The sequence below is a fragment of the Rhinopithecus roxellana genome, chromosome 15 (genome assembly GCF_007565055.1).
Source record: "Rhinopithecus roxellana isolate Shanxi Qingling chromosome 15, ASM756505v1, whole genome shotgun sequence".
NCBI classification, from domain to species: Eukaryota; Metazoa; Chordata; class Mammalia; order Primates; family Cercopithecidae; genus Rhinopithecus; species Rhinopithecus roxellana.
In genome coordinates this window covers 73,017,731-73,033,209 of record NC_044563.1, presented here as the reverse complement: position 1 = coordinate 73,033,209, position 15,479 = coordinate 73,017,731, and the positions used below count along the sequence as shown (strand labels likewise).

The window sequence follows — 15,479 nt, the reverse complement described above, 5'->3', positions numbered from 1 at the left end:
CTTTGTCTGCCATTAGACATGAAACCCTTAAGGTCATAGGCTAGGCCCAGAAAAACTAATATTTATGAGATTTGAAGGAAAATTTTAAAAAACTTTTTAAAAGCAATAGTATAGCCTAGATGTTCCAATACCTCTAGATTTAGGTTACCTTGAGTACTTGCCCAAGCCCCTGCAAATGTGAAGTGCTTCCTAAAATTTCTGCATATTTTGTGGCCATCTCTGTGATATTCTCTGTGGGCTGTTTCTAATCCAAACTATATAATTCCAGACATGAAACTTTATTCCTCCTTGACTCACACACAACACACACATACATGAATGCATGTGACATGCATGTTCTGTTCATACATGCATTTGGTAATATAGGAGACTTTACTGAAGGTTTGAGGGCAAGACTGATCAACATTGTAGAAATGTGACTTCAAACCGAGCATTAGGCATCTCCGTTCTTAAACTGCTTTTTAGGTGCCCTGACTCTGGGGAATTTCCACTGACTTCTTCCCACAGACTCCTCTGCTTTGCTCCATTTTGGGGTTCCTTTTTTCTTCCTTTCTCTGTCATTTCTTTTTTGGAAAATATTAAATGTTACCTTTTTTTTTCTCATTCAGGGCACTCTAAACCATTCTTTGTTGATAGAGCTCATGATAATATTGATGTCCTTAGATTCTCTCCCTTCCTTTACTTCCAAATGATCTATTTCTCCTGCACAGCTCCAAGACAGTTCCCCCTCTAAGAGAAAATCAAGTACAACAGTTGAGATAATAATATTTTTGCCTCATTACATTTTGTTTTGAATTTCCAATTCAAAATTAAAAGGAATGTGCAGTGTTGATGAAAGGAGTCAAACTCTGTAAAATATTGGAAGAGATTTATTCTGAGCCCAACACAAGTGAACATGGCCTCATGGCACAGCCTTCAGGAGATTCTGAGAACATGTGCCCAAAGTGGTTGGGCCACAGCTTGGATTTATACACTTTAGAGAGACATGAGACATCAGTCAGATACATTTAAGATATACATTGTTTCTATCCAGAAAAGCAGGACAACTTGAAGTGGGGGGTGGGGGCCTTCCAGGTTATAGGTAGATTTAAACATTTTCTGATTGGCAATTGGTTGAAAGAGTTATTATCAATAGAAAGGAATGTCTGGGTTATGATAAGGGGTTGTGGAGACCAGTTTTATGCAAATGCAGCTTCCAGGTAGTAAGCTTCAGAGAGAATAGATTGTACATTTGTAAATGTTTCTTATCAGACTTAAGGTCTGTGTTGATGTTAAATGCTGGTCAGCTTTTCCTGAATTCCAAAAGGGAGGAGGGCATAATGAGGCGTGTCTGACCCCTTTTTCCTGTCATGATCTGAACCAGTCTTTCAGGTTAACTTTGGAGTGCCCTGGCCAAGAGGAGGAATCCATTCAGATGATTGAGGGACCCTTAGAATTTTATTTTTTGTTTACAGCAGTCATCTTTTTTTTTTTTTTTTTTTAAGCCATAGTTTAATGGTCTTTTAATGCTAGTTTTTCTTTACTGTTGGGAAGGGACATATCTAATACTCATTAACACAAACTGAATCACCTGCATTATCATTGCCTAAAAAGATATCTTACCTAAAGACAAGGTCTGATCAGCAGGTTTGTAGCCTGCTTTGAGGGACTTTGCACACTAACCCTGAAACCAGCCCAATTGTCCCACACAAAAGATATTTATGGATTTTTAAATGAACACAGAAATTGACACTCTGTCTTAAAACCTGAAACTTACATTTGTCTTAACTGAGTTTCTTCCTCAGGAAACTGACTCTTGGGCAAAAGACTGAAGCCCACTAGATCACCAATCCAGACAACAAGATGCCTGGCGCCTCATTCATCATGATGGCTTCCTTACCCTCCCTAATTCCTGTTTTCTCACCTTACCAACTCTTCTTCCTTACCCCTCTCTAATTTCTATTCTCCCTCCCTTCCACTATATATAAAACCTCCCAATTTTAGGCATTTGGGGAGATGGATTTGAGACTTTACCTCCCATTTTTCTTGGCTGCGGCATTCAGTTAAAGCCTTCTTCCCTGGCAATGCTCAGTGACTCGGTGATTGATGTTCTGTGCAGCAAGCACCAGGACCTGACTGAAACCCTGGGGGTTTCAGTGACAACCTACATGTGAACACTGAGCTTCATGTAACCTTGGGGCTGCATTTTCCAGTAGGAAAGCGTTTCTAGATGTATTGGCTCTGAGACTTTTCCTAGCTTCCTAGGCACTTGGTCTACTTATACTGGAGCCCAGGAACTGCTGTAATCCATGAACTGTAAATGGAAACTTTTCATAAGACGTTCTCAAGTTTTGGTATTATCTGAGGATGAACACCTCTAAGTTTATCTAAAAATTTGTATTATTTCAAGATGGAAGTCCCCTTATTGAGATATTATCAAACACAAAGCTGATTCATTTCAAACATTTTGGAAGGAACATTAGAATTATTAGAAGTCTGTAGCGTGCTTCTCTTATGATGAAGATGATAGGAACTAAGAAAATGAGATGTGGAATGTTTTATATTTTTGACAAGAAGATGAGGCAAAGAGGGTGGTCATAAAAAAAAGATGGTGGTCATAAACAAAGAGGGAGACAGGATTCCTTGTACATTTTTAAAGTTGTTGACATTTGTCTCTGACCTTAGTGGTTTCTACTTTCAGTTTACCACTGACAAGTCCAGAGTTCTACTTCATGCATCTGAGGATATCCTGGGATTTCCTTGTTGAAGAATTACATTGTTTCTTCTCAAGAAAAACTCCTAGTTCATTTACATGTAACAAGTTCTCATAGGAGACCCTAACCGTGATGGTTTGCTTTTGCATCTTTATCTTACTATAGCATTTAATCAGAACTTCTGGGATTTGGGGGGAGCCTGTTTTACCAAACTTCTCCAAAGTCCTCTCTCAACTTTAATTGTTTTTATCTGCATTAAGCTCATTTTGATGTGTTGCATGTTTTACTTTGCATGACCAGTCTTTGGGCAAGTCATTGCCTTTCTTAAGGCTCCCTTCACCTCCTTGTTTCTAATGGTATAAATAAAGGGATTCAGAAGCGGGGTGAGGATAGTATTTAGCACAGACATCACCTTATTAATCTTAAAGGAGGAGTGTGCTGTGGGTCTTAGGTACATGAACAGAATGGCCCCATAGAGCAGGCAGACAACTGTCAGGTACGAGGCACAGGTAGAGAAGGTCTTCTGGCAGCCAGTGGCTGAAGGAATCTGTAGGATTGTGAACAGAATGTAGATATAAGAAATCATATTAGGCCAGGCGCGGTGGCTCAAGCCTGTAATCCCAGCACTTTGGGAGGCCGAGACGGGCAGATCACGAGGTCAGGAGATCGAGACCATCCTGGCTAACACGGTGAAACCCCGTCTCTACTAAAAAATACAAAAAACTAGCCAGGCAAGGTGGCGGGCGCCTGTAGTCCCAGCTACTCGGGAGGCTGAGGCAGGAGAATGGCGTAAACCCGGGAGGCAGAGCTTTCAGTGAGCTGAGATCTGGCCACTGCACTCCAGCCTGGGCGACAGAGTGAGACTCCGTCTCAAAAAAAAAAAAAAAAAAAAAAAAGAAATCATATTAAAGAGAAGTGACCCTGGGATCACAAGGACAGTTGCCAGGACACCCAGGAGTTCCAAAATGCTGGTGTCTATGCAGGCTGCTTTCAAAATGGGCCCAACATCACAGTAGAAATGATTGATAACATTATTGCCACAGAATGGCAACTGGCTGAGCAGCATCATCTGACGAAAGACAGTGGTGAAGCCCACCACCCAGGAGCTCAGGGCCAGCTGCAGGCAGAGTTTGCTGGTCATGATGGTGGGGTAGTGAAGGGGCTTGCAGATGGCCAGGTAGCGGTCAAAAGACATGATAGTGAGGATGAAGAACTCAGTGGTGCCCAGGAAGAAGTGGAAGAAGGCCTGCAGCAGGCAGCAGGAAATGCAGATTACTGTTCTTGCCACTACAAAGGTTTCTAGCAGTTTGGGGATGACTGTGGTGGTGTACCAGATCTCTAGGAAAGACAAATTACAAAGGAAGAAGTACATTGGAATTTGTAGCCTGGGCACAGCCCACACAATGGCAATAATAAGCCCATTGCCTGTAAGGGTTAATATGTAGATGAGAAGTATTGCTATAAAGAGAGGTGTTTGTAGGCCTTGGATAACAGGAAAGCCTAGGAGGATGAATTCTGTGATTACTGTCCCATTTCTCATGTCCCTTGATACCCTAGAAAGACAAGCAAGAAAGCTCCTGAGAATCTTAGAGCACAGTTGATTATAGTTGGGACAAAAAATAAGGAGGATTCTGACTATGTCAGGTCCTCCCTTGTCCACATATAAATACGCACTGGCCAACCCTTCTTTACTGATGACTTGGCTGGTTCTTTTGTCAGCAAAACCAGCTTCTAATGGACTTTGAATGTATTAAATACACTTGATGAATGCAAAGTATTTTTTCACCCTTATACAACTATGAGAATAATCATGTTAAATGTGGTTGCTTGTTGTCAATTATTCATATGACATATGGATCTAAGCAGTTCCATTTACAGCACTGTTTTTTATGTAGTTACAACATGATGTGATTGTAGCTTTTTAAACTATGAAACCCCTGAGAGATTGTACCTTCTAGTTGAAATAGAGTATTTATAATAGATTGTGGCTTCAGATGCTGCTTACTGCTTCTTAAACCTTTAAGGAACATTCTTAATAACCTTTATAGAATTCTGAGGACAGGTTTTGTTTTCTTTCAAGTTTTGAACTGCTTCATTACCTATAAAAGGTCTGGGTATAGCTGTAGCATTTCATTTGCTTTCTGAGAGAAATGGACAGTTTCCTTGGCCACTGAAGATGTTTCTCACGTAATTAAACAACAGTTTATACATCTTGATCCTATTCTTTTTTTTACAGTGTGTTTCTTTGGAGTAAAAATGGCTATGATAGCCTCATCAAAAACAGTCTTCAATCCCTTCTGGGTTAAAGCTGAACATTCCACATAGCAGCATGCTCCTATCTCTTTTGCTAGTTTCTGTCCTTGTTCCACACATATAGGTTTTCTTTCATATCATTCAGTCTTGCTAAAGTTTTGGGGTCATCTCGGAGATCAATCTGAGTTCCTATTAATAAAAAGGGTACATTTGGTGTGTATTCCTTAAGTTCCGGTACCCACTTCTCTTTCACATTTTGAAATGAGGCTGGATTTACCACCGAGAAGCATATAAGGAAGACATCGGTCATTGGGTAAGATAAAGGCCTCAGACGGTCATAGTCTTCCTGTCCGGCCGTGTCATAGAGTCCTAGGAGGTACTGCTTGCCCCCCACGGTGACGCTGACTGCGTAGTGTTGAAGACAGTGGGCACGTACTCCTCCGGGAAGGCGTCGTTGGCATAGCTCATGAGTAGGCACGTCTTGCCCACCGCCCCATCGCCGACCACCACGCACTTAAGCATCAGCACGCCGGGCCCGTGAGCCATGCTGCGGCCGGCGGCTTCTGGGCATGGTCCCCCCGGAGCCCTCGCCCCGGCCCGGGCTCAGCCCCAGCCCGCCTGGGGGGTCCGCCGCCGTCACTGCCGCTCCGCGCCGCAGGGCCCAGAAGCTCTTTAGTTTAATTAGATCCCATTTGTCAATTTTGGCTTTTGTTGCAATTGCTTTTAATGTTTTAGTCATGAAGTCTTTGCTCATGTCTATGTCCTGAATGGTATTTTCTAGGTTTTCTTCTAGGGTTTTTATGGTTTTGGGTTTTACGTTTAGGTCTTTAATCTATCTTGAGTTAATTTTTGTATAAGGTGTGAGGAAGGGATCCAGTTTCTATGTGGCACATGGGAGTGGGAATGTGGAGTGGGAATGTGACCATTAAGAGAATATGCCATTCAGTTTTTCTCAGGACACCTCCCACAGTTTATACTTTCAATTTCATAAATCTAAGGATTTTAAAAAATCTTTGGAGTATTTAATTATATTAATATTTTAAAAATAACTGGATTCTTAAGATGCAGACATTTTCAAGGATTTGCATTTATCTTTATGGAGGAGGAGTCTCAATTTAAGAATATATTCCTTTAAAAATTAAAAAAATGTTTTTAACTTCAGTCTCTGTGCTAGGAAGAATGTATTCTTTATAAGTCTATTACTAAAGTGAACTCATGACAGTTTTTTCTCTTTAATTGTAAAATAAAATGTTTTAAATCATATCTCCTATTTCAGGAAACACCTGAACCTTAACTCTCCTTCTAATATATATTTTATTGTTTATGAAAATTGTGTTTGTTAATTTTTCCAATATTAAAATTAGCATATGCTTCCCAAGTTTTAAAAGCTCCAAAAGGTGGGAAAAAGAGATGTAATTACAATCCCACTCTTCAAACATGGTTAATTAAACATTTTGTATAGTGCATTTTCTTCCAACTTTAAAATGACTTTTCAAAATAGGTGATTTGGCTTTAAGATTTTAAGAAGATCTTAAAGGTATTACTGCTCATGATTAAAATGTATACAATGTTTCAACGTTAAAGGTCTTTTTTAGCATTAGATCACTACCAATTAATTCAATGTCATAACCATAAGAAAACAAACTATTTCTTAGATTTAGTGGAACAAATTTCCTCCTCGAGTGAAATAAATTTCCGGGTTGAAACCATAGTATAGCCCTCAAGAAAATGAATTCTGTCAACAACCCAAAGGTGTAGCAAAGAGATTATCTGCTAGGGCTCCCAGGAGAGAATGCAACCTGCTGACATTTTATCCTGGTAAGACCTGTGTTGGGTTTCTGACCTACAGAACTATGAGATAATAAATTTGTGTTGTTTTAAGCTGCCAAATTAGTGGGAATTTGTTATGGCAGCAATAGTAACCTAATATGGTAACTTTTGATACCGTGTCTTAATTAGGGTCTGATTATAAGCACAGAGCAGAAAATTGCAGGACTGCTTCATTCTTGGTGACTTTGGTCTACCTTCTTTTTGTCTTTAAACATTTAACCACTTTAAACATTTGTCCACTTCATTATCTTATGATGGACTATGCTTTCTTATAATACTCTGAATTCATTCCTAAGAGCACTTTCTTTACCTGCTCCTCACTGAGAGATTCCATGCCAATTCTTAAGGTCTCTATCTTTGTCCTCTCAGCTAGGAAGTCTAATTGTCTTTTTCCCATTCCTACACTCTTTTTAGAGTGCTTACTCCCACAGCACCTACTCAGTGGCATTGTGGACACAGGGTGATTTGACACCTTGCTGATTCATTCTTCTTACAAATAAGTGAATCAGAAGTGATAATCTCACTCTAGTTGGACCAATCATATCCTCCTCCCAGAAATTTGGATTTTGAACTCAGATTATTTTAAATATGCATCCACTTAAATTTAATGCATATCAATGCATTCAAATACATTCAATATCTATACCCTTATATATTGAATATACATATATAATTGAGTATATACATATATTTGTGAATGACAAAAGCACCTATCTTCCATGTGCACAGAAAAGTGGAAAAAAACACTGCAGAGAGAGAAAAACAAATCAGGTATAGTTTCTTATGGCTGCTCTAACAAATTACTGCAAACTTGGTGGCTTAAAACAACAGTAATATATTATTTCACAGTTCTGAGGGCAAGAAGTCCAAAAACAGTTTCACTGGGCTGCAACCCAGGTGTTGGCAGAGCCACACAGGAGGTTGTGGGAGAAAATAAAGCTTCATTGCCTTTTCTAGCTTTCAGGGGTTTATTTCTTGATTCATGGCCCTTTCCTCTGTCTCCAAAGCCAACAGAGCAGCATCATCAAATCTCTCTCTACTTCCGTCATCACATGGCCTTCATTTTTGTAGTAAAATCTCGTTTTGCCTAGCTCTTATGATGACATTTGGGATTACACATAGGGCCTACCTGGGTAATTCAGGATAATCCCCCATCTCAAGAACTTTAACTTAATCACATCTACAAAAATTTCTTTGCCACATAAAATAACATTCACGGTTTCCAGAGGTCAGAATCTGGATATCTTTAGGGGCCATTATTCAGCCTACCACAAAGTACATGGAGAAAAAGAATACAGAGTAATACAACTCCAGAGAGACCTAAAGATAAATCAGAGACTTAAAGAGAGGAGAATACCTACCCTGGCTCCTTACAAATTTCTAGTTCCTTCTTTTTGTCACTTAGCAGGTCTTGATGTTTCTTATCTTCTGGGGTTCCATATGGCACTTTTGATTATTATGATAAGCACATAGTTTACTTAAGCAAGCTTGATTCGTTTTCTGATATTTTTTTCCTCAACCAAATGAATGCTAAGATACTCTTCTGTATATGATGGCCACATTGGCCAGTTGCTGTAGATGATAAGTCTAGACTCATGGTCAGTTACGGCTTCTGAATAAATAGTTTTCCTTTCAAACCAATTGCCTTTCAGTCCATTCTAATTGTAGCCCACTTCTGGCCTGCCTTGATCTGCGGTTCTGTGTAACTGTTGGCTTCTGGCTTTAGAAAAAGAAGGCAGCTTCCAGGCTAGTTTGGTTTCCCCTGTTAAGTTTTCCGTCCACACTTTATAACATAGTGAGGTGCTAAAGGAGTCTGAAGTTCCCATATTCTAAATTTCTGCCACTCACCAATGGTGTAGTTTGGGGCAAGATGCTTAACCTTTGTAAACCTCAGTTTTCTCATCTGTAAAATGGAGATAATGATACTAGCTTTCTAAGGTTATTAAGAAGAATAAATGAAATACATGCATGAATATTTAAGTATACTGTGCAAACCCTGGATTATGTTATTATTATTATTATGTAATATTTAACTCTCAAGGTTGAAGCCTTGCAACAACTGAAAAGATCCAGTAGAAGAGTTTGTTTTTAATTATATGTTCCATTTCTTAGACCATCTTGGCTAAGCCTACAACAACGAAAGAAAAAGCACAATGTCCCCACTTCACAGATGAGAAAACAAATAGTCAGACAGGCTAAGTGCCGCTTGATTAAAAAAAAAAGTGATAAAGTCAGGCTCAAAATTTAGTTTTTTTAGTTTTAGTTTTGTATTTTTCATTAATCCATGATATTGTGAATGTGCAGTGGTTCAATAATAGAGTTCAGGGAATGTTACTTTCTCTGTAGCGGAATTGTCTCTTCTAAACTGTGACTATAATACTTTGCCTCTGGTGCGGCACTGAGCCTATTCATACCTTCCCATATGCCTTTGATTTTCTGGTGTCTAAATCTGTCTTTCTCTACACTGAAGTAGAGATGAAAATAACCATTCTGAGCAAAAAAGCTTGGTTAAAGTTTTAAGTTCTCCTGTGCCATGAGGACATAATTTAGCTGACTGCTTCTTTCAAGACTTCCTTTACCTTTTCATTTCTTTGACTATAAATGAAGGGATTCAGAAGAGGGGTCAGCATTGTGGTAAGGACAGCTGTCACCTTGTCAAAATCGAGTGAGTGACTCTGGCTGGGCCTCACATACATGAAGATGTTGCTCCCATATGCAATGGAAATGACGGTGATGTGGGAAGCGCAGGTGGAAAAGGCCTTCCGATGTCCTTTGGCTGAGGGGATGTGCAGGATGGTAGAAATGATGTAGATGTAGGACACAGTGGTGAGCACCAGTGAGGTCAGGAGGATGAGGGAAAATAAGAGGAAGTTTATCATCTCGATGAAATGAGTGTCTATACAGGACACGTGTAGCAGAGGGGCGATGTCACAGAAGGAGTGACAGAGGGGTGATGTCACAGAAGAAGTGACTAATTTCCTTGTAACAGAAAGGCAATCTGGACACCACAATGGTTGGGCACAGCACAGACAGGAAGGCTCCAACCCAGCAGCCCAGAACTAGTAGGAGACAGGCCCTCCTGTTCATGATGATGGTGTAGTGCAGGGGTCACAGATGGTCACGTAGTGGTCAGAGGACATCACTGCCATGAGGATAAACTCCACTGTCCCCAAGAAAAGAAGAAATAAGTTTGGGTGATGCACCCAGCAAAAGATATGGTCTTCTTGTCCTGCAGGAGACAGGCTAATAGCTTTGGGGTAACTGAGGTGGTGAAAAAAATGTCCAAAAATGACAAATTACTGAGGAAGAAGTACATTGGGGTTTGGAGGCAATGATTCGCTCATATCAGGGAAATGATGGCAACATTTCCTGTTAGAGTAAGCATGTAAGTAAAGAAGAGGACCACAAAAAGGGAAATTTGAAGCTTTTGAAGAACAGGAAAGGCCGTCAGGGTAAACTCAGTCACTGTGATCTGATTTGGGATGTCCATTGCAGGCAATACTTAGTGGGCCACACATCTCTGAAAAAAAAAAAAAACAAAAACAAAAAAACACAGAGATGACACTCAGCTTAAGGAAGTTTTCGACTCCCAATATCTGTGATAAGAGTGAAGTAGAAAAAACTTCGTGTGAGGGGTCAAGAGTGATTCGTTCACAGTCTGCTTCTGACTTTATTAAATGTGGTCCCTTTGGTAAATGACATTACTTCTTCTGACTTCAGTATTCTCATATTTAAAAGTTTGGATTGAATGAAATCATCCTCAAGGTCCCTATAATTCTAGTCTTTATGATTTTAGTCTCTTTTACACAATGCTCCTTCCTGTCTCTTGTTTGCTCTTCCTGACCTATTTTCCCAGCTAAATTCTGTTCCTAAGAAGAGAGGCATACTTAACTGAGAATCCAGTCAATTATTTGAAAAATTGAGGAAAAGAAGATTAATAAAACTTGAGTTAGGCAGGGTGCGGTGGCTCACGCCTGTAATCCCAGCACTTTGGGAGGCCGATGTAGGTGGATCAAGAGGTCAAGATATTGAGACCATCCTGGCCAACATGGTAAAACCCTGTTTCTACTAGAAATACAAAAATTAGCTGGGCATAGTGACATGTGCCTGTAGTCCTAGCTACTCAAGAGGCTAAGGCAGGAGAATTGCTTACACCCCGGAAGCGGAGGTTGCAGTGAGCTGAGATCATGCCATTTCACTTCAGCCTGGTGACAGAGCGAGACTCCATCTCAAAACAAACGAAAAACAAACAAAAAAAAACTTGAGTTACTTTTCTCAAAGTTATTTCAACTTTGAAGGTATCTTCTAAATCAAAGAACACAAACTGTTAAAACTGGCCAAGACAACTTAAGGGGAGTCTATATTTATCTCTACCCATTTTTGTTGTTATTACCAAGTTTTGAATATCAGTGTAATATACAATTGGACACAAATTATTCTGATCAATCAGTCTTTCCCTAAAGCTACTTAGTTTTCCTTTGTTTTTACTTTATGTAATATAAATGTTTTGATGTCTACACTGTTATGGAACAAGTAGGTCCGTGATACATAATTCATAATTTGTGTAACCTATTTTAAATATTTTGAAAAAAAATCTTACGGGAAAATGATTATTTGTTGTTGTTTGCCATGTTACATTTAAGCAGCATCCAAAAGAATAACAAACGTTTCCCATTCCCTTCTCCAACTGATTCTTACAGGTTTTCCCAAAGTCTTTTATACTCAACATTTTTTTCCAGCCATTTGAAGAGTAGATTATTAATAATACTGCAAAAAAGTGGACGCCAAAACATGTATTTGATCTATCAAAAAGACGTATATGAAACACTCAGCTTATCTCTGAATACTGCCCAGCTTCACCGAAGATCTATTTCATGTCTGTGTAATTCAGTTGAAGCACTGTCCTCTGGTGTATTATTTTGTGGCTAGTCCTCTAGTTTCAAGTTAAAACAACCAATTTATATCTCTGAATTTTTTAACGTGGTGCACACAGAATTTCCTCTTTAAGGGAGGCCATTTCCTCAGACTCTCTACCTGGGAAAAGTGACCTGCCAGAAGCTGTTATTATTATTAGTTTTTCATTTATTCATTCTTTTAATTAACACATAGTTTTCTTTAGCATATGCCATACATCATGCGAATTTCCAGGTGCTGGAGCCATACCAGAGGGAAACAAAAAATGTAAAGCAAAAACAAAGCAAAAATGCTACCAGCAAAAGCTTCCCCTCGGAAGCTTACAATATAGTTAAGGGAGACAGAAAATTAGACAAATAAGTGAAATAAATGCTATGATCTTGATTGTGATAAGTCTCAGAGCTAAGACACTTTTTCTAAACATATTTCCATTTGCAAATCTGGCTGTGAATTTTTCTGGTTCTTGTAGTTGCTTCTTTATTTTTATTCGCTACTCATTTTTCTCATGAATCAAGGTAACCTTATTATGTTAATAATTATCTTCATCTTTTCTGTTCCATATAAGAAAATTCTGGTTTCTTATAATTTTTTAACATTTCTAGGTTGTTGGTAAGTACACTTTACAAATGCATAGTGGTTTTTGTCCATCTAAGAGTAATTTTCAAATGTAAGTGGAATGGAATAACTTGACTTGCTGTTGAGCTTAGTAGCAAAGCTCTTTTTACTCCCTTAACATCCTTGGTCCCTGGTTTCTAAATCCATGAGTATTTGTCCTCTTCACGTTCCTTCCCAGTCTAAATATTTCTTTTGTTTTTCATGAGGTCAGGCACCATATCTATTTAATACCTCATTCTTTGAGCGCAGAGGTGCTCATTGATTTACTAAATAAATAAATCAGAATTGGGGAAGCTTCTCCCTTAAGCGTGGGTTGCAGCTGCCCCAAAGGTAAGCCATGGTAAACGCTATAGCCTGCATTTTCATATATCCAATACAGACTTCTGTCATAACCTATGCTTTCTTGGTGTGTTTTTCTTTGTCTAGTTATCATTATCTGTGTAGTTTTAGAAAACTGATTCCTGTAATATCAATACTGGGCTTGGGAAGGAACCCAAACACCACAATGCCTAATCAAGATCTTTCATAGTTCAGAGGTGGGAGACAAACAAAAAGGGAAAAATCTATGATAAAAGGAGAAGCTTACAATAGTAAGGTGAATTGTTCCACTTCTTCTAGTAATTTTTCAAATTGTTACAAGGTGGGCTATTTAATTATATTTTAAGTTATTAAAGAACTCCAAAGAGTAATATCCATTGAAATAGGCTCTTGGCACCAGTAGAAACTCTTTTTACCACAAACACTCTAATGTTCTCTCCTCGCTCTACTGCTCTTTTGCCCAGACAGTAAACTTTCAAACTATTGACTACTGTACAAAGAGCATAACTATATCTGGTTAGATAAGTAATAATGTTATTGAGGTATAATACAAAAATAGAATAGAGCACACTATGTAGACAAGGAGAAATGCTTTAGAATTGCCCTGCATTACCCCCTCCTCCCTTCATTACTGATAACACTGAAGACTGACAGATATCTTAAGGCAGAATAATGAAGATTTTCATAACTATCATCCTGTTGTTCAATGCCTATCATCCCATTGTTCCTTTCATTTGTCTAATTTCTTTACAACATCCTTAATGTCTTACATTTTTTTTCTTGTGAGGTAGTCTTTTAGGACCCTGATAGGAGCTTGATTCCCCTCTGGTATTTTAAAAATTGAACAACTCAGGCTTTTCAAAATTATTATACAATTTTTAGACAATTAAAATCTGTGATTGTTGAAAACAAAACGGAGTTGTTATTTGCCATGATTGTCATAAAAAATTTATCACTATGAAAAAAATGGTATTGCGAGCTTTCTATTTTGCTGTACTTTGGGTCAAATGTACATCTCTGAGAAGAAATAAATATGTAGCATTACTCTCCTTTGTGGAGTCTCTTAACTTCTGAAAAGAACCTGGTCTTTTTAAAGTAATCTCAGGGCCCTGAGGGCCTCATCATATCCAGGAAGGAAGGCTCTGGGCTCTCTGGACTGTAATGACCTGTGTGTAACAATTTAGGCTTTCATTTTTGGGGGCATTTTTTCACTCATTAACATTTCTGTGGATCCTTAGACAATTGCATAAAATCGCACATTTAAAGATTCAAGAATTAGTCAGGAAAATGTGGTATAATAGGAAAAAGTATAGCAGGTTTTAGAATCAATGATGTGCTATATTTTTTGTTTAATCACTTGCAGCTTTATGATCTTTTAATAGGACTCTTAAGCATCCTGAGTTTTATCTTCCTTATCTCTAAAATGGCAAAAGTAGTAATGCCAGATTCAAGGTCCTAAGACAGTGCCTACCACTACCTATCTAGTAGGTGCTCATTAAATGTTTGTTAAGAACATAGGGTTGGGAAAGGGTGAACAGAAACGAAGTAAGATGTGATGCAGGTTGGGGATTAGAGATAACTCAAGTTCTTGACTATCAGTAAAATGTAAAAAAGTTAGTTACTGAAGTATATTAAAAGATTTAATTACATACTTATATTAAAGATATAACATCTGACACCCTCCCTCATAAAATATTTGACAGAATGGTAATTACTTTTTAATTTATAAAATTACCTATAAACAAATTTAAGTGACACTCAGACTGTTTAACATATAAATACAGATAATTACATGACAAAGTTTACTTACATTACACTGCTTGTAGAACAATTGGTAATTACTTCATTCAAATATGTAAGAAATTTGAACTTCGAGTATTTTTTTCCTACTCCATATCATTCATTATTCTTTAAATGCTTTCATTGCTCCAATTTTGAATTCTCTATAAACCTACCTCTGTTTTAGCTGAGACTCTTCCCTACACCACACTTAATTCCCTTTGCAGAACCATACTGAATGGTTATTCAATTTTAGCTGGAATACTCCATCCATCTTCCCTTGATTGAGAAGCTATCTTTTTGTAATCTTTAATTACTTTTCCCAGTTATTTTTCTTAGTCCCATTGAAGAAGTCTAAGTCTTGATTTATACTAACTCCAAGTGTTACACCATTATTTAATCATTTCATTCTACATATCTAGTGTATCTCAAACTTTGAATATTCCTCTGAGTTTCAAGGACTACATTTTTGCCAAAAGGATTTCAATTTGGTAGTGAATCAAGACATTAGACACAATTGAATTAAGCATAGGTCCTTGACTTCTATTTTAGATCACTGGTAAAATGACTGAAAGCTTCTCAACTCTCAATTTTCTTTTTCAGCGGTAGGAATCTAATTTCCTGTCTATTCAGTCAATTTCTATTTCTTCAGTGGATCCATCCAGAAAATTAAAGTTTTTCAAACCCACAGAAAGTCAGGTTAGAAGAAAACTTAAAGGGCATCTGAGGCAACTTTGTCCTAAAAAGTTCTACAATATCTTCAACAAGTTATTGTCCAGTGACATTAAACTTGCTATTCTTAAATCATCTCATTTTACTTGAACATTCTTGATTGTTAAAAAATATTATATTTGTTTTGAGGTACGTTCCATCAATACCGAATTTATTGAGCGTTTTTAGCATGAAGGGCTGTTGAATTTTGTCAAAAGCCTTTTCTGCATCTATTGAGATAATCATGTGGTTCTTGTCTTTGGTTCTGTTTATATGCTGGATTACGTTTATTGATTTGCGAATGTTGAACCAGCCTTGCATCCCAGGGATGAAGCCCACTTGATCATGGTGGATAAGCTTTTTGAT

At 38.1% G+C, this 15,479-nt stretch overlaps 2 protein-coding genes and 1 pseudogene across 3 annotated transcripts; all 3 read right to left on the bottom strand.

The window, feature by feature from the left end:
- Positions 1 to 2,976: 2,976 nt before the first annotated feature.
- LOC104656754 (olfactory receptor 6X1) lies at positions 2,977 to 4,233 on the bottom strand. The gene is made up of 2 exons (XM_010356442.2): positions 3,602 to 4,233; positions 2,977 to 3,283 (listed from the first exon to the last, which is right to left on the bottom strand). Exons 1-2 carry the CDS (start codon positions 4,231 to 4,233, stop codon positions 2,977 to 2,979), a joined length of 939 nt encoding a protein of 312 aa, XP_010354744.2.
- Positions 4,234 to 4,560: 327 nt separating this feature from the next.
- On the bottom strand, positions 4,561 to 5,492 carry LOC104656753 (annotated as a pseudogene). Its single transcript, XR_004053668.1, has one exon. The product of XR_004053668.1 is annotated as a rho-related GTP-binding protein RhoQ pseudogene (transcript).
- A 3,800-nt stretch (positions 5,493 to 9,292) lies between these two features.
- LOC104656772 (olfactory receptor 6M1) lies at positions 9,293 to 10,266 on the bottom strand. The gene is given in 4 exon segments (XM_010356464.2): positions 9,293 to 9,739; positions 9,741 to 9,880; positions 9,883 to 9,954; positions 9,957 to 10,266. Coding segments are annotated over 4 exon segments (969 nt in total).
- Positions 10,267 to 15,479: the final 5,213 nt, after the last annotated feature.

What these genes read in the sequence shown, in the direction of transcription:
- LOC104656754 (XM_010356442.2), bottom strand. Translation starts at nt 4,233, where the DNA reads ATGAGAAATGGGACAGTAATCACAGAATTCATCCTCCTAGGCTTTCCT. An exon ending in ATCCCAGGGTCACTTCTCTT is followed by an intron (nt 3,284 to 3,601) that starts TAATATGATTTC and finishes CCGCGCCTGGCC; the next exon opens with TAATATGATTTCTTATATCT.